At 43.3% G+C, this 18,441-nt stretch overlaps 1 protein-coding gene across 2 annotated transcripts in view; it reads right to left on the bottom strand.

Annotated features, from left to right (window-relative positions):
- The window catches only part of cdh23 (cadherin-related 23), a 405,629-nt gene extending 387,616 nt beyond the window's left edge, over positions 1–18,013 (bottom strand). For both annotated transcript variants that reach the window (XM_070542163.1, XM_015943881.3), the window contains exon 1: positions 17,913–18,013. In XM_070542163.1, the coding sequence (XP_070398264.1) occupies positions 17,913–17,918 (6 nt within the window). In that variant the 5' untranslated portion in view covers positions 17,919–18,013. The remainder of the gene's footprint in view (positions 1–17,912) is intronic.
- Between the last annotated feature and the right edge of the window lie 428 nt (positions 18,014–18,441).

Genomic DNA, 18,441 nt, shown 5'->3' with positions numbered 1-18,441 from the left:
ATGAGAACCATGATTTTATCTCAAGGAGACAGCTGGACAAGGAGACTGGAGGGAAGATTGCATCGGGTTGAGAGGCGATTGAGACCTGGGTGTCATCTGCGTAGCAGTGGAAATTTATCTCGTATAAAAAATGTACAAACATGTAAAAGAAAACATCAATATGTGTACGTGTTTGCTGATGGACAAGTATAAACTAGCCTTAACTTGCCTTTTCCAGATCCACCAAACGCTAAACTGCAACAGCCTCTTCAGCAGCTCTGCTAGCATAAAGCTCTGGTCCACTACCCGTGGCTCAGACAAAAATCACATTGTTCCTCCAAAAACCTAATTAGTCTAGAGGAGAATTTCCCCCGAAAGGGACAATTTTGTAAGGAGACAGCGGCTGAAGGAATCTAGACATCGTATCCGTCCTCATAAATGTCTTACAGCCTCTGCCATGCATTCCCAGTTCAACCTGGCAGGGTTTACCAGTAGGGCTGCAACAAACGATTATTTGGATAATCGATTAATCGGATGGGGTCTCGACACGATTAATCGATTAATCGGATTACATGGGGAAATTTTTTAAAAACTGCTAGGGAAACGTTATTTCTCTCCTTCCTTCACTTTATTTAACACAACATTATTAGAAAACAGTTCAATAGCAGAAAAACAACATGCCATCACCTAAATTGTCTTATAAGGTGTATAGACAGAGACCCTAAGCTACATCTATCTGTGACCTAAAATGCTTGGTCCAAGTTAAACAGCTTAAGGGCAATTCTCATCTGTTTTGTTTGATCTCATCTGTTGACATTTATTTTAAATGTAATTAAACATAGGCTGTGAATTAATCAAAATTGATCACTATTTCCAAAAATGACTGAAAAAATACCAAATAAAGCAAAAGTAAATGAATGCCATTCTCCTTGCGATGATGCCCTGGGCAACTGCCATAAAGTCACATCAAGAAATGCTGCTGATCATTCCAATGATCCCAAATAGACTCACATTAGGCCACATGAAAGCAACTGAACCCAAAAATATATTAACCAGTATATAACTGCACTCTCACACAACACGCCTGCAGCAACAGTTAGGACTCCTCCCTCCCTTTTAAAAGCGTTTTTGCTTCTGAGGACATTGTGGTTGTAAAACCACATGCTAGTAGTCTGGCCCCGGTGTGATCAACCAGTTTCTGCGGGAATGTGACGGCGGAACCAGGGCCAGATTAACACTTTGTTGTACCCTGGGCAACAATATTCAAGGGCTCCATCATCACGACCCGAGGATCACCATAATGTGGTCACATACAGAATATTTTACTGTAATATGCAGTAAATATACTCAATACTTGAATGCCTGACAACACGTAACCCGCCCAGAGTAACCTTTGACCCACCTCGTGTGGACTGACCAATGAGGAGAGGGTCTTAACTTGAGGCCCTCTCTTCATTGGTCAGTCTGCATGAGACTGACTCTCAACTGACATTCGAAGTCATAGGCAGCAAAGCGTCTCTGTGCAGCGCAAAAGCCCGGGTGGACAGTTTGTTTAATGTAGGGTGACCATATTTCCATTTCCAAACAAGAGGACAGGGGATCTGTGCCTATGACGTCACACTATGGCAACGCCACACAAACCATGTTGGGACCCATTTTTTGTAAGAACTAAATTAATATCAGATTCTGCCAATAAAAGGGCTCTAAAACTATTCATATGTAAATATTTTGCATATTTAATGCAAAATCTCATTTTTATGCTTTAGTGCTGCAATAAGGTTTTATTAATAATAAATTATTATACCTTTTGTTTTACTACAGCATCGGTAAGCTTCCTGTGCACAGATTATTAAGGATGCCTGTTTCAGCTGTGAGATTAGACGATAGGATCAATGATAAAATAAGTTGTCACACACTCCATGGAAACTTTCAGATAATCCACAAATAGTGGCTTTCAAATGGTTTTGTTACTTTTTGCAAGTTTAGAAAAGAAGCTGATGAGACAGCATGTCTGATAATTTAGTTTTTCATCTGATATATTAGAACATGTCAGTAATGTCTGAGGGGCTTTTACAAACACTGTATAACTAACACTACTGGAGAGGGCATGAATTACACAGAGGCTTCTGGGGAGCCCAGTTATTGGGGGGGGGGGGCATTTTGCCTTGGCCCCCAAAATGTCTTGAAACGGCCCTGGGTGTGTGACTGAGTTTTGAAGGTGATCTGAATTGTATCAGATGTATAACTATGACATGTGTATAACTTATTGTTTTTTACTGGTAAAAACGTGTAGTGGAGATAAATCTACCTCCATTTTACTTTGTTTTCTTGTTTTTATTTAACTATTTTCCTGTCCTGTCTGTCTCTCATCTTCCTGCATCTCCTCATAATTCTCCAGAAAATCTGTTGCCTGGATTCTTACTTTTTCACCTCATCAGTTACTTTTGAGCAGATCAAAGAGATCTCCTGACCGCAAAGCGGAGAGCTCGTTTTCGATGCTGCGTGAGGTGACATCACCACAGCACAGGTGATGAGCTCCGCAGTAGCGAGCTTCAGGCACAAATAAGACAGAAAATAGAGAACATGTGCAGACAAGAACGATCGTGTGCTAATTATAGTTTTTTGGTTGCGCCACTTTGAGAATGGACCGTGCGCTGGAAGCAGCTGCCTGGATCGCTGTGCAACAATGCGGAAACGGTTCGCAGCAGCGCAAGTCTGCCGGCTCTCCCTCGCGCTGATCTGACTTGCTCTGGTCTGCGCGCAACGGTGGGCGGGAAGGGGGGGGGGCGCTTTTGGAAGAGTTGTGCGACACAACGAATCGATGACGCAATTCGTTGCCAACGCTTTTAGTAATCGATTTTCATCGAATTCATCGATTCGTTGTTGCAGCCCTATTTACCAGTTCCTCTCCTACCTCCGGATCCAGCTCTCAACAAGGTGGTGATCAGCTCACTGCCTGTTTTGGATGTTTTTCTCTTTAACTGCTGAATTTTTAGTAAAATTAAGACATTTTAGGGGATGAATGTTACTGCTCTGGTAGACCGGACATGACAACTATGTTTTTGGCTAATAGAAAAAAACTCAAACAACTTAATGTTTCATTTTTAAAAAGTTTAACCTTTTAGGGAAACTTCCCTTTTTAGATGCACATGACTGACCGACTGCTGCAGCAAGTGGGAGGAGGGCCTTTAATAAACCAGCACTGTCTCTGGCATCAGATTAGATTTATGATCAAAGCAAAATATTTCATTAAGCTTGTGACCTAATCCTAAAGCGTCCACTCTAAAATCCCACACTCGTTACACCACATGAATGAAAATTTAGCAACAAGACTTTTCTTGGCTCTTCCTGCTGTAGTGTGTTTATAGCAGCTTGTGTGCACATAAAACATTAACATAGACAGTCGTGTCAGAGGGCAGCTGGCAGCCTGCTGAGACTCATTCGTCTCCTTTTGTCTCCTTCTTTGTTCGAATAAAGTCTCTCACTCGTCTGTTTGGGTTGAAAGATCAAAACACACCATTTAGCAGCTTTTCTTCAACATGGATGGCCTCTGCATCTCAACACTTCACCTCTCGTGATCAGCTCACTCAGATCAAGTCTCCTTTCTCAGAGCTGTCTCAATCCCAACTTCCTGCTGCATTTGAGGCGTAAATACTGACAGCAGGGGTTTCACTCAGTGAAGCTGTTTGTTTTTGTAGGGAGAACTACTACCTGTCTTAAACAAGAGTTCAAATTTTCATAAGTTCATAAGTATAAAGTGGACAAATTATGCTAAACTCACCAATTGCATACTTTTGTGATGTCATATGGGTCTCCACTGCCTTTAAAAACACCAAACATGAAACAAAAACAATAGGAATTGTTGCTAAAACACAATTCATTGCAGGAGGAGCAGCGGCTCTACTCTGAGCCCCTCCCAGATATCAGAGCTTCTCGGCTTACAGCAGCCTCAGCAGGGGCTGGGTGGGCGTGGCCAGCTCCAGCTTGTTTTCTAAGGTCCGTGATGTACTGGCTGTTTAACCTTGCATTGGTGCAGGCAGCAGGCTGCGTTTTTGTTCACATACACAGCACTGCATGTAGTACTGGAGTCTTCCACTAAGGTGCGCACAAGAGAACTTAGACCGGACAGAAATTCGGGCTTGTGGGTACCAATATTGTTTTCGTTAACGAAAACGACGTTGAACTGACGTTGATGCCCCTTTTTTTCATAAGGAAAAGGAGACGCTGACGAGCTAAAAGCTCTTTAGTGACTAAAACATGATGAGACGAAAGGGAGTTTTTGTTAACGAGCCGAGACTAGACAAAAACTACACCCAAAATGCTAATTTCTGCATGTCTCACAAAAGTTATAACTGTGTCGGTGCTGCTGCTGTCCGTGTCCTCCACTCAGACCAGACTCAGCAGCTGAGTGAAGCTGGCTCCCCACCCAATAACCACTCTGCGTGGATTTCTGACGAGGATTGGAAGTCAACTTCACTCAGCTCAGCGCTTCCCTGCTGCGGGAACGCGCAGCGCTCAGCCCCTCACTGACGCTACTACACGCGACAACGTTGCTACTTTTAAATGAATCCGTAATATTAACACATTTCTTATCTGTGTGCTTGCTGAAAAAGTCATGCTTTTGGGCAGATAAATGAAAGAAATGACATTTTAACAGGTTTTATCTAAACAAAATAAGGCTCAGGTCAGCTTGTCTCCTCCAAATAGACTTGGTCCCTTTATTGTCTCGGTAAGGAGGGGGAGAAAAGTCCTCCACATCTAAAGACTGCTCCGAGTGAAAAAAAAGCTAGCTTTGTCTCGTTACCAGGTGCGCAGATAGGGTGGGGTAAGGGGGGATCTGTACCCCCAGGTTCAGATTGACTCCGATCCTTCCCCTCCACTTAAAAGGCAAGAAAGAAAACAAAATCAAAGGTTAAGAAGAAGAAGAAAATATCATTTCTATAGCGCCTCTCAAGATAAAAATCATGAGGCGCTTCACAAAAACAAAAAATATAAAAATTGTAAAAATATAAAAAGCATTTCGAAAATGTTTAAAAATAAATTTAAAATGAGCAAGAATAAGCAATTGCGATTTAAAAGAAAAAATGTTAAGAAAGAGAGAGAGTGAACAGGAAAGAGGGAAATCGGTGGATCCTGAGGAAGGTGGAATAGGTGGGGAGAGCAGAATAAAGAGAGAGTGGTGAAGAAGGTCATACAAAAGCCAGCTTGAACAAGTGAGTCTTCAGCTGCTTCTTAAAGGAGACCACTGAGTCCACTGATCTCAGGCTCAGGGGGAGAGAGGTCCAGAGTCTGGGGGCCACAGCAGCAGATGATCTGTCACCTTTGGTCTTTAGTCTGGTGCTGCACAACCAGAAGGCTTTGATCACTGGACCTCAGGGACCTGCTGGGGGTGTAGGGACTAAGAAGATCACCAATGTAAGATGGTGCTTGTCCATGTAAGGCCCTATAGACCAGAACCAGGATCTTGAAATGAACCCTGAAGTTGACTGGCAGCCAGTGAAGCTGGAGGAGAAGCGGGGTGATGTGAGTGTGTTTGGAGGACTTGGTCAGAAGCTGAGAACAGGCATTCTGAACCACCTGTAGACGGTTCAGGGAGGTTCTGCTCAGACACGTGAAAAGAGAGTTACAGTAGTCTAAGCGTGAGGAGATGAAGGTGTGGAGAACTGTCTCAAGTTCAGAGCGGGACAGAATGGGACTCAGCTTAGCAACGTTCCTGAGATGGAAGATGGAAGAGCGAACAAGAGAACTGACATGAGAATCCAGGGTGAGAGCTGTGTCAAAGGTCACGCCAAGATTCCTGACATAAGGTTTGGTGTGAGAAGCAAGCTGACCAAGAGAGTCTCTGACTTTGGGAACCAGCTTGTCTGGGGCACAGATGAGGATCTCAGTCTTATCTTCATTCAGCTGAAGAAAGCTCCCACCATCCAGGTTTCGATAGAGTCTAAGCAGGTGTGTAACAGCTGCAGCTTAGACATCTCATGGGGCTTAAACGAGATGTACAGTTGGATGTCATCTGCGTAAAGATGGTAGGAGATTCCTTTGAAGGAGCTCAGGATGTGCTGAAGAGGGAGCAGATAGAGGAGGAAGAGCAGAGGCCCCAGCACAGAACCTTGTGGGACACCATGGGTAAGAGAGATGGTGGAGGACCTAAACTTGGAGACGGCCACAGAAAAGGAGCGCTCAGACGTAAACAAAAACCGACTCCAGAGGCACCAGTGTTTGCTTCTAGGATGCAGGATGAAGCGACCATCACTGCGTTTTTAAAAAGACCAACAGTGTAAGTAGGTTGGACCGATCTGTCTGTTTATGCATGTTGGTTCTAGTTTCAGTACATTGTTGTCAGTGTTGGGACTTACTCATTAAAAGCACCAAAGTTGCAGTATTGCGAAAAGCGTCATTGCTGACTTTAACAAGTCACATCTACAAACACGATCCCCCATGACGTTACTACTTTACACCAGAAGATAGTGGAGATGTGGAACCTTCAGGCTGAGCAAAGTTTGGGAGTTAGTTTGAAAAACGCCTCCTGCCGAGAGGCTCCCAGTCGGAGAGAGGTGGAGATGCGTGCAGCATGAAGAGGGCAAATATTATCGGAATGAAACTGACAATTGCTGGCAGGTCTGGTCTTTGTTGACTGATCACTTTGTCTGGTCATGACTCACTTCGATTATGAAGCAGAATATTGACTCTGATGAAGAAATTCACTCATCCAACCGGAAAGATGGACGCTGCTGGAGCATCAGACAGCCAGTGCTACATGAGAGGTGTGTGGAGTTTACAAGCTCCAAACGTTGGGTTTGATGTTTGTTTAACCTTCTCTGGGACGTGATGGATGTAGAAATGATGGTAAAAACACCGCAAACGTGACAGACGTAGCAACAATGTAAAAAAAAAGCCGTAAAAAAGAGGCAGATGCTGACGCGTTATATATGGAAGTCAATGTGTGCCACATGATCATAAAAATAAAAGTAAAATATAACATTTAAAAAGAGCTTTATATATGTATACATAAATTAAAACATTCCAAATATAAGGAAAATTTCTAAATAATGTAAAAATAAGAAGGAACATCTGTTGGTCGACTTAGGCTACTGCCCCCACGACCCGACTCCGGGTAAGCGGATGAAAATGGATGCATGGATGTGTAGCATCATCAAGGTTCTCTAATTTGTGGCAAAGGTCACATTTACCCAGCTGGGTCAAGCTGGGTCAGACAGTAACTTTTAAATCCACGGATTAACCAAGGAGTCATGATGTCTGAAGAACATCACCAGTATCTGCTGCTGTTCCATCCCAGAAGAAGGACACTTCAAGTTCACAATAATAATTAATTAATAATATTAATAAACTCTTTGACTTTATTACTGTTTATTATAATCATCATAAATAATCACTTGGTTCAGTATAAATGTATTTTAATTACTGAAATGAATTATTATGCTTTGGGTATAATAATAATTACTATAATTATGATTATGGTTGATGACAGTAATGTGTGTTCAGCAAATCAGAAGGTCAGCTTCCACCTTATCCATCTAACACAGAGTTTATCCACACAAAGGGTAACTGCCATCACATGTTTTCGACGCATGACCAAAGCTTTCTTGCTGAGAGTGGGTGTGTTCTGAGGTGTCACGTTGAGGAGAGGAGGTTGGACCCAGGATGCAGAAGTACCCAGAATGACTCAAAGGCAGGAGAGGTCTTAAGAAAAACAATTCCTTTATTTAAGGCGGATGTGCTGAAAAGTCCAAAGCGCAAAATAAGACTAATACTCAAAAGCTTGAAAAAACTCAAAATTAACCAAGCTCACACATGAGCAGGGACTCAGAGAGACTCGAGAGGGGAACAAACAACGCAACACATAAGACAATGAACCAACAAACACAGTGTGACAAGACAGGGCTTAAATAGACTGGGAAGATGAGAGGGAGATGAATTGCAGGTGTGTGGGGAGAGGGACCAGGTGAACACAATTACTAACTCAGGGAGGAGGAAGAAAACACTGGTGGGGGGAAAAAACACTAAATAATGAAAGGCTGTAACAAAGGAAAATGACCTAAGAGAAAAACAAAAGACCAGAAGGCATGAACCATAACTAATATACTAAAGGGAAGTTGACACTAAAGGAAAACACTACAGAAAGAAACTACAGGGGCGTGGCTAAGAGGGGGCCAAGAGAGCACAGGACCTGGGAGAGGGAAGTCTGAGGGGGGAAACCTAGAGGGCAAATGGGGAACACCAGGAGACACATGAGGAAGACGGGGGGGAATTGGGGAGAAATTATGACACGTCTCTAAACAAAGTAAAAATTTCTAGTGCAGAGTGGAGACAACCCATAGAAGCACTGATTTGATCTAATTTCAGAGAAAAATAGAACAGGTTAGATGCACCTAATAAATAAAATTACTAACAAACTCAGGAATCTGTTTCTTTGCTTCATTGTTCTGGTGCTGAGAATATCACTAATGCAGATCGAAGTAGATACACAGATGAATGCACCTGTTCTTTATTATTTGGAAACTACATTTACTGCAGCTGGCAGAGGCAGACATTTTTCCATCCATCCATCCATCCATCCATCCATCTATCCATCTATCCATCCATCTATCTATCTATCTATCCATCTATCTATCTATCTATCCATCTATCCATCTATCTATCCATCTATCCATCTATCCATCTATCTATCTACCTATCCATCCATCTATCTATCTATCTATCTATCTATCTATCATCTATCATCTATCATCTATCATCTATCTATCTATCCATCTATCCATCTATCCATCTATCCATCTATCCATCTATCATCTATCCATCTATCATCTATCTATCTATCTATCTATCTATCATCTATCATCTATCATCTATCTATCTATCTATCTATCTATCATCTATCATCTATCCATCTATCATCTATCTATCTATCTATCTATCTATCATCTATCATCTATCATCTATCTATCTATCTATCATCTATCTATCTATCTATCTATCTATCTATCTACTACAGGTATGCGCAGAAACAAAAGTTCTTCACTAGATGCGGCTGTCACGTGTGTTATGTCAAGGTGGTACAGCTTCTTAAAAGGACACGAACGTTGCCAACCTACACACATCTATTCTTTTTTTTATTATCAAATTCATTGACATGGTAAAAATTATCCCGATACGAGTCAGAAATTTTGATAATGATACATTTTTTATTTATTGCCCAGCCCTAAAAGATTGGTATGCTGAAAATCAGTTAACGTTAAAAAAAAACATGTTTTGCATAAAGCATGAGGTTTTGGTTAGTAATTGACTGGGAGAACAACAAATGACTGATTTGGATAGTGTTGATCAGGCAGAGCTTTGTTGCCAGTGTTCCACTGCATAATGGCTTCAAACACGTATATAATAGTGTTAGTTTTTACGTAAACCACTGGATGAAATTACACAAACTGACTGAGCTCTAGTTAAGGCGCTTGCAATTGTTTGTGTACGTGTGTGCGTGTGTATGTGTTTGGGGGAGGGTACAATGGAACTTTGCCCCCCCCCAGTTTGAAAATCCTATCTGCGCCCCTGCTCTTTACCCATCGTCTTTGTCACTGCCGCGGCTCCGCCCTCTCAGTCCGCCAGGCAACGCCTACTAATGTTGCATTTTTCTAAATTGATATGTGGGTGGAGAAGGACTCAGGCAAGGTTGACAATTCCTTTAAGACGAATGTTTTAAAGTCAGTGTGTCAGGATTATTGTCTCTGCTCCCTGGTTCCTAACAACAGGTCACATTCCTGCTTCTTAACCCAACAGCATAACAGTTTAAGCCCACCTAAATGTTTATGAGCATCTCTGTTGATGCTCAAGAGCACAACTGGGTTATTTGGATTAATTCTGTAGTCTTATGGAAACTCAACACTCTGCAGTTCTATGGAAAAACATTATTGCATTTAAATAGGTGGGCTTATTTATATATTGTGTAGAATACTCTGTATGCTCCCTAGGAGTCCACTCTGTTTAGGAAAGAAAATCATGAATTTCTTTAGTGGAAATCTACAGAATGATGCACAGATCTGCATAAATAAATTATATACATTATTGGAATTATCAATAAAGTAAAAAAAATGATACCCGTCTGGGTATTAATGTTTTACAATATCTGGGGCAGCTGCGACTTTGTCCCATAGCCATAAAATAAATGATGTTGGTATCAAACTCAATCCAGTAGCTCAGAGTACATGTTTGACCTTTAAATCCATTTAGAGAATATTTTGTTGAACGTTTTGTAAAATTAAAAACAATAATCGTTGCAGACTAAAACTTTTTTGAGATTTAGTCACTAAAACTGACTAAGACTAAAATGCATTTCTGTCATCAAGACTAAGTCTAAAACTAAGATGCCTGCCAAAACCAACACTGGTGGGTACTACCAAAACAAACATGGCGTCAACAAAAGAGCTCACTAACTGGTTCATTTTGAGGGTTCGGTTTACGACAGCGGCGGTATCGTAGATGGTGTGAAAGACCTCGAAACCAGAGACGGAATCACCATTGTGAGTGGCTCTCGCTCGTTTTTTCGACTACACCTACTGGTTACTCGTATTGTGTCGTTAAACAGCAAGTCTATCACGGCCCTTGAAGTGACAGAGCCCTGAAATGACTTATTCTGGAAGGTACTGAAACTGTCATGAGTAGAGCTGCTAAAATCACTATGTGAGACGGATTATATGCAAAGAACTTTATAAACATGCTTGTATCGACCGTAAAGCTATCATAACTTAAGAAAATAATTCGTAATTTTTAAGCTAACTCGGGTGAAAATGAGTCGGTCCCGTCAGGGATCAGTGGGCAGGATTACTGTGGATGGCTGAGTTCATTCTGTTCTAAAAGGCAAACTCAGTGACCGTATACGTTAACCATCTGGATGCCATTATTAATTTTGGAAAACATTGCTCCACAACTGTACGGACGACCCATGCAGGACCAGACGTCTAAGCCATAAAACAACAGCAGAATCATCTTCTCTGTCCTCCACTTCTCTGCAGGCCTTTCCCCCTGCTGCTCTGCTCGAGTGCCTCGGATGATTTAATGACCACACACAGATGGACCATGGGAGACTTGGGTGTGGAAAATGGAAAGGTGGGAAGCACACAGCGATCCCAATCAAATAATGGCAAGAACGTAATGTAGATGGTAAAAGCAAAACAGAGGAAGAATTTACAGGCTAAAAAATTCCCGACGAAAAGCTGAAGGACATATTCCTCTTTATTCTAATTATAATATAAGAATTAGACAATTATAGAATTGAATTTGTCTCTGTTAAATACAATGTAGGACTCTCATTCAGATGAAAGAATAGCCGGATCTCTTGTGATTTCTAGAAACTTGGAAAATAACCACAAATCTGTAAACTACAAATTTAATTCACAATAAAACAAGGAAAAATATAGAATTTGTTCAAATGTTGCTGGAATCTGAATAATCGACCGCAAAATGAGACAATTTGAAAAGGATCAGTGGGCAAATCATAAATATGTAATTAATGAGTAAAGTCTGTAATACTAATAAAATAATAAGTAGCTATTGAAAAAACAACAACACTGTATTATTTAATGTTAATATAACAGCTACCATATCTCATTATTTTATTTTGTAATTCTATAAACACAAACAGTAATAAATAAATAAAATAGGCCCTTCCCATTGGTGGGCCGCACTCCAGTTATTACGATGATCAACACAAACGTTTCACTCCTTTTGGAGAAAATGAAATTTTAAAAGCAATTATCACCATTCTGAAACGTTCCCCTTCCTCAGACTCAGGATCAGATAAATGTTTGAAGACATTTTGCCGTAACACTGCAGTATTTGGAGTTTTGTTCATGTAGGCAGCGGGAAACTTGTGTTGCTGTTAGCCAATCAGAGGAAAGACGTCTGCACATCGTGAACATTACCCCCCCCCCCCCCCCGCCACACACACACACACACAACCCTGAAGACAAACCTCTACCCCTGAAACACGAGCGCCAGAGCTTTCTTCACACAGAAAACAACTCACCAAACATTCATTTATACCAGAGACCACAGCAGGTTGACTTAGAAAAAATGTGAGGGAGACCTTTAAATAGTTATTACGATAAGTTAAACTATCAAAAATAGGTAAAATCCAACAATTCAGCTACACAAACAAACCATCTCGTTAGAGTCCATCAATTATCACCAAGTTTCCCCGACTTGTTCTGGAAACGTCCTGAACTGAAACAACCCTGCCAGTCGGTAGTTTTTCTGTTCTTCACTGACTTTCGTCATCACCCCCACCTTTCCTCCTGTTTACATCAGTCTAAGACCTCATACTGATGTCGCTGCAGTTTATTTATCCGTCTCGTTTGGACCGGTCCGCCCAAATGTCAGTCCAATATTGGATCCACCTTTTGGTCTTTTCAAAACCATTCAGAATCATTTGGTAAATAATAGAAGTGTCACGCTCCAGGCTGTCTAGGGGCCTGGTGTCACAAGGAGGACACAGGCTCTGGTGTTTAAAAGTTAACTTAAACTAATTTATTTACACCAAGGAAAATATCTGCAGCAACTAAAATGGTAAAACAAATCAACTCTACTTAGCCAATATAACAACGAATCAGGGAACCCCCTGCACATAAAAGACACAAAGAGGCTTAAAGAGATTAAAACAAAAGCACGCCGCGGGGCCAACAGGACAGAGACCACATGTCCAGCCTGTTGCTTCTTGTTGATGAAGACTGGGTGGCTTTTATGCAGCGAGTCCTCGTTCAGCTGCTGATTGTCATTACCACCAGCTGGGACTTCAGTGTGGAGCCGGACAGGTGTGGGAGAAGCCAGGTGCTGCAAAACAGCTCCTCTCACACAAGAAGGGATAAAAACAGAGGAGTATAAAAACATAAAAGGCACCAGCCATAACAGGAAGTCAGACTTAGGTTTTGCATGCAGTTTTTGTTTTTACTACAATCTGAAAACATAAAGTACAACCCTGGTCCTTGTTGTTCCCTATACAGTAACTTTTGTAGGTTTCTCTGCTGCACCACACCTGGTTTTAATCAGTGGGTGATCAACAGGTTTCTGCAGAACTTACGACAGGCCCGGTAAGACAGCGGCCTGGCTTCGCTTCGGAGCGGAGCGGCCTCGATTGTTGTGGACAATGGGGAGGAAACAGACGAGTGCTGGAGCGCTGGTTCAGTCGGTGGGGGCGGCAAAGAGAGACCGTGGGGGCGGCAGCCACACATCAGATTGTGACTGGAGGAGGGTGGCTTTGTGATGCGAATCAGGGCGGTAGGAGATGCTACCTCTAACCCATTGGCGGTGTCCAGGGAGCTGAGTATTATGGTAGGGGGTGTGCTAGACGCTATCATGGTGTTCAGTGGGCTGTTGGTGGTGGTGTGCCGGAATAAGTCCCAGTGCCACAAAGCGCTGCGGCTTGCGAAGTTTCTGGGGGTGGACGTGGTGGTTCCCGAGTCGATGTCTGGTTGTATGATTACGGGTGTGGTGTACGGCTTTCCTACGAGGTCTCTGAGTCGGAGGTGTTTGGTTCCCTGAGTGGGGCGGCGGTGGTGGCTGTTCGGCGTCTGGGGTTCAACACACGTGGATCCACTCCGCTGCTGATTACTTTCGACGCGGTGGAGCTCCCTGCTCGCGTACGAGGAACCTCCTCTGAGGTGCTTTAGGTGTCAGGAATATGGTCATATGGCCGGTGCGTGTGTGGTGGGGGTGCGTTGTCGAAGGTGCGGGGGTGACCATGACGGCCAGAATTGTGATTTACCGCTCCGATGTTGTAATTGTGGTGGGAACCATCATGCGGCCAATAGGGGCTGTGTGGCGTATAGGGCAGCGGTGGAGATGGGGAAGGTTCAGGCTCGGCTTAAGGTGTCGTATGCTGAGGCGGTGCGTCGTATGGGGATGCGGAATAGTGGTGCAACCGGGTCTTGTAATGTGCCTTTGTCAACTGGTGGTGGGGATGAGGGGGCGGGTGTGGTGGTTGTGAGGGATAAAACAAGGTTTTTGGCATTTCTGGTTGAGGCCTTGTGGAGGGTGAAGAGTGGAGCGTCCAACAAATCTGCTATAGCTCGTGAGGTGACAGCAGTGGTAGGGGACTTGTTGGATTTTTCTGACGTGTCCCCCGAGGAGGTTTGGGGGGCGACATGTTTGCGGGGTGTTGGGGGCTCTGGGTCTGCTGTGGATTGTGGGACGCCCTTGGTGGTGGGTGATGATGGTGTGGGTGGGAGTGTGAGTATGGGGTGAACCTCCATGTGGGGTTGTGTGTTTTCACTGGGGTGTGAGCGGGGGGTGGGTTTTTGTTGATGGTGGTTATGTGGGAACACGGGGTGGGATGGTGTGCGTGCCCGTTGTGCGCAGTGGGTTGTGCTGGCTCGGTGTGTTGGCTGGTGTGGCAGCAATACGCCTTATAGGCATCTAGCCTGCCTAATTTCAAAGAAGAAGAAGAAGAAGGTTTCTGCAGAGCTCAGTGACCTGAACAGGTAGAGCAACCATTGAATCAGGTGAGTTGAAGCTGATCAACCACAACGACATGCTGGATTGTGGCCCGGGACGACCAGGATTGGACACCACTGATCTAGGTGATGCGACAATGTGAAAGTCCCCGATGACGGGTAAATACAAGTTTCATTCATTAAATTACTGAGCCACTGTAAGATGTAGGAGGTCTGAAAAAAAAATTACATCTTTTTACAACTGAACAACAGTTTTACAAGTACTACTGCAGCTAACGTGTATTCTAAAAAATACAATAAAGACTGATTCATCTAAAGCCTGATTCATGCGTCAGCTCCGCAAGGGACAGACACGCACGGATTGACGGAAGCGTTTTGCTCTCATACTTCTCCGTCTCCTGGAGTGTTGCAAAGCAATTCCCCGGCAGGACACCAGAGGGCGTAGCGCTGTTCTGTGGTATCCTGTCATGTCTCCGGTCCAAGATAGTGTGTTTATAGTGTTTTTGTATATAAGAAACTTTTTAACACGGACAAATTTGTCTCCCATTCTCCTCCACCTCTACATTCACTCGCCACCTCTAAACCCACGTTTCCTGTCATTTCCGTCCACAAATAAAACGCTTGCTGTGCATCTTTTCACTCCTCCAGTCACGGGGGAATTAAACGTTAATCTTTTTAGAGTTTTTTCATGAGGTGTTCTTCATGCTGCTCTGTGTCTGCCGCTAGTTATCCTTGGCTCTCTTTATGTTTTTGAGGGCGCAATGGCGGCGGTATAGATGGCGTCCTGACCAATCACAAGCTTGCGTTGTCCGTCTCGACTGACGGATGTTTAGAAAAGAGAGCTCGACTCCGTCTGTCCTTGCGGAGCTCTCCAGCAGGCCCGCAAGGACGTTGCGTATCTCCGCATTGACGCAGTCGGAGAAGCATGAATCAGCCTTGAGGATGATTGTCACTTTGAAATTCTGACACTGCTCTTCATAGGGACTGCTTTCCTGGCGGAAGCCGAAGCTGGTTTTAAAATGAAGAGTAAAAAAAAACAGTCTGGTTTTTGAGCATGAGCACACCACTCCTGTTCTTAAATCTCCACCAGTACAGTTACAGTTAAGCCTGAGTCATGCATCTCCGCCTGCGTCAGTGGGGAGTCACGCAACGCCATTATCCGTCCTTGCGTAGGGGCCCGGCAGGCACGCAAGTACGTACGGATTCTAGCCCACTTTTTTAAACATCCATCCATCGAGACGGAGAACGCAAGCTTGTGATTGGTCAGGACGCCACTGTCGTCTACACCGCCGCCATTGCGCCCTCAAAAACATAAAGAGAGCCGAGGATAACTAGCAGCAGACATGGAGCAGCTTGAAGAAAAAACACCTCGCGAAAAAACTCTAAAATATGAACGTTTAATTCCCCCGTGACTGGAGGAGTGAAAAGATGCACAGCAAGCGTTTTATTTGTGGACGGAAATGACAGGAAACGTGGGTTTAGAGGTGGCGAGCACATGAAGAGGTGGAGGAGGATGAGAGACAAATTTGACCGTGTTAAACGTCTCTTGTGTACAAAAAACACAATATAAACACACTATCTTGGACCGGATACATGACAGGATACCACAGAACAGCGCTACGCCCTCTGGTGTCCTGCCGGGGAATTGCTTTGTAACACTCCCCCAGGAGACGGAGAAGTATGAGAGCAAAACACCCGTCAATCCGTGCGTGTCTGTCCCTTGCGGAGCTGACGGAGAAGCACGAATCAGGCTTTACCAGTAAACTACAGAATCCATTTCATGTTAGATCTCCTTCTGGTGTTTACGCCCAGCAGGGCTCTGAGATCCTTAGGAAACAGAACCGGGTCAGAACCAAACAGGGTGAAGCTGCTTTTAGCTGCTACGCTGCACACAGACGGAATCAGCTTCCTGACCTAGAAACGTTTAACACCTTCCTGTTTTCATCAGCCTCTGAATGAACGTCTCTTGTGCTGCACCTTCTGCACTGTAACTGCTCACCCTTTAACCTAGTCTTTATTCTGATTCCTAAATCTGAAGTTAATTTGAGTATTTAATTATGCTGTAACCTTATTTTATTCTAATGTAAGCACATTAAATTGCCTGTTTATGAAATATGCTATACAAATAAAGCTGCCTTGCCTGGAGTGGTTTTTATTAGTCATTTTTGGAAAAAAAAAAGATTTATTTCACTTTAATTTTATTGTATTGTTCCTTTTTGAGTGTTTCTTTGGTTCTAGTGTTTTACTGTGTTGTATTTCCTGAAGTCTGCTCACTCGCACTCATCAACTTAAACTGCCTTCTCCTCACTGGGGTCACATGGAGCAGGTGTTCTCCAGCAGTCAGCAGGTGAGAGCCCCCCCCCCCCCCCCCCCCCCCACACACACACACACCTGCATGCCCAGTAAAAACCCACACATGCATGGGAAGCATATGTCAACTTCACGCTGCAAGGCTGCAGCCGGGATTCAAACCAGCAACCTTCTCACTGTGAAGCACCACTGCTGCCCTATGCACCACCATGCAGCTCTCCCCGAGTCTGCAATTTAATTTTTTCTCAAGCATCTTGATTCTAACTCCTCTCACCTGGAGGCTTGCCATAAGGATGACACCTTGTTGAGTGAGAAGTGTTTTTTAAATAAAGGTTTTGTTTTTGCAACATTCCATTGTATTTATATGGCTCTGAGGGGTCAATATGTGCCTGTTTAATGCAAATATAACACTTTTTCATACTTACATGATGCATCTAAATGCAGAATTTCCAGAAATGTTAAAAACGTTGCAGGAATAAAACATGAACGTGATCTCTTGTGTGCTTGTCTGTCTTAAGTCTTTGTAAAACATCTAAATATGATGTAATTTTAACAACAACAACGTGTGACTAAATAAGGAAGCACCTATTCAGAATCATTTATAGACATGCTACAAGTTCATCATCTGTTTGTATAAATAAAAAAGGCGCATCTAACAGAAGCTGTTGCGTTCTCCTTTGACCTGGAGCCACGTTGCTTCAGGTGACACATGAATAAATAAGCGTGCATCATGCCCAGCAGCACCTGGAGTCAGCAGGCTACCTGAGATAACGCGAACATCTGACACCTCTGCGTAAGAACGCACTCCACCTCATGTTTCTGACTTTATTTTATTTTTTTAACCCTTTTTCGTGCATCTCGTTAAATGAACAACATCAGCAACAATTACATACATTAACATGGGGAGGCTGTGCTGTTCCAGTTAGAGCAAGATTAACTTAAAGCACATAAAACATGATTTATATCACTAATCAACTATAAAGTATTTTAAATACCTCAGGAGGAAGAACTACGGAGTGGGAAGTCATGCGCAAAGCTCGCCAAATGTTCTCCAAGCTCTTAAAATACTTGATTAATTAGGAAAAATGCAATTTGCAGAACCTAATCAGAAGAAACTCATAATTGTTTACATTTAACCACCACATCATCCCCATTTTCTCCTACCTTCATCGTCCGTGGCCGTCGCAGGCTGAGAGCCTTGAGTTTCGGCTGCCCGTCCTGGTGTGATGCGTTACCAAGTATCTGCTCCCCCCACCCCCTCTCCCTCTCTCTCCGCCGGTAGCTTTACTCTGTCACCACCACAGACGCCCTGGTGACTGCAAATGTCACTTCCCAGCGTTCAGAGTTCCTCTGCAAAGCCGCCGAGCGCGCAAAGCTCAACTCCTCCACAGCTCCAACGTGCCTCCGCCGGAGTTAAAGTTGCTTTACGCAGCGCTGCAGGCATGGCTGCACTCAAGCACGTTAGCTCACGTGCAACTACGGTCTGCACCATCACATAGCAGGACTTTCATTCTGCTTCCTAACGTAAATAATAATAATAATAATAATAATAGAATAAAACAAAGCTAGTTCATGTTGAGTTTTGCTTATGATGAAACAACAAAATCAACAAATTTTATGTCTAATTTGAGTCAGAATAAAGAGATTTATGAAGACGCAACTTAAATAAAACCACGGGCTTAATAATTATCCA

The sequence above is a fragment of the Nothobranchius furzeri genome, chromosome 12, assembly GCF_043380555.1.
Source record: "Nothobranchius furzeri strain GRZ-AD chromosome 12, NfurGRZ-RIMD1, whole genome shotgun sequence".
In the NCBI taxonomy this organism is placed as follows: domain Eukaryota; kingdom Metazoa; phylum Chordata; class Actinopteri; order Cyprinodontiformes; family Nothobranchiidae; genus Nothobranchius; species Nothobranchius furzeri.
Note: the sequence above shows the minus strand (reverse complement) of the source record. Positions and strands in the feature narration are given on the sequence as shown.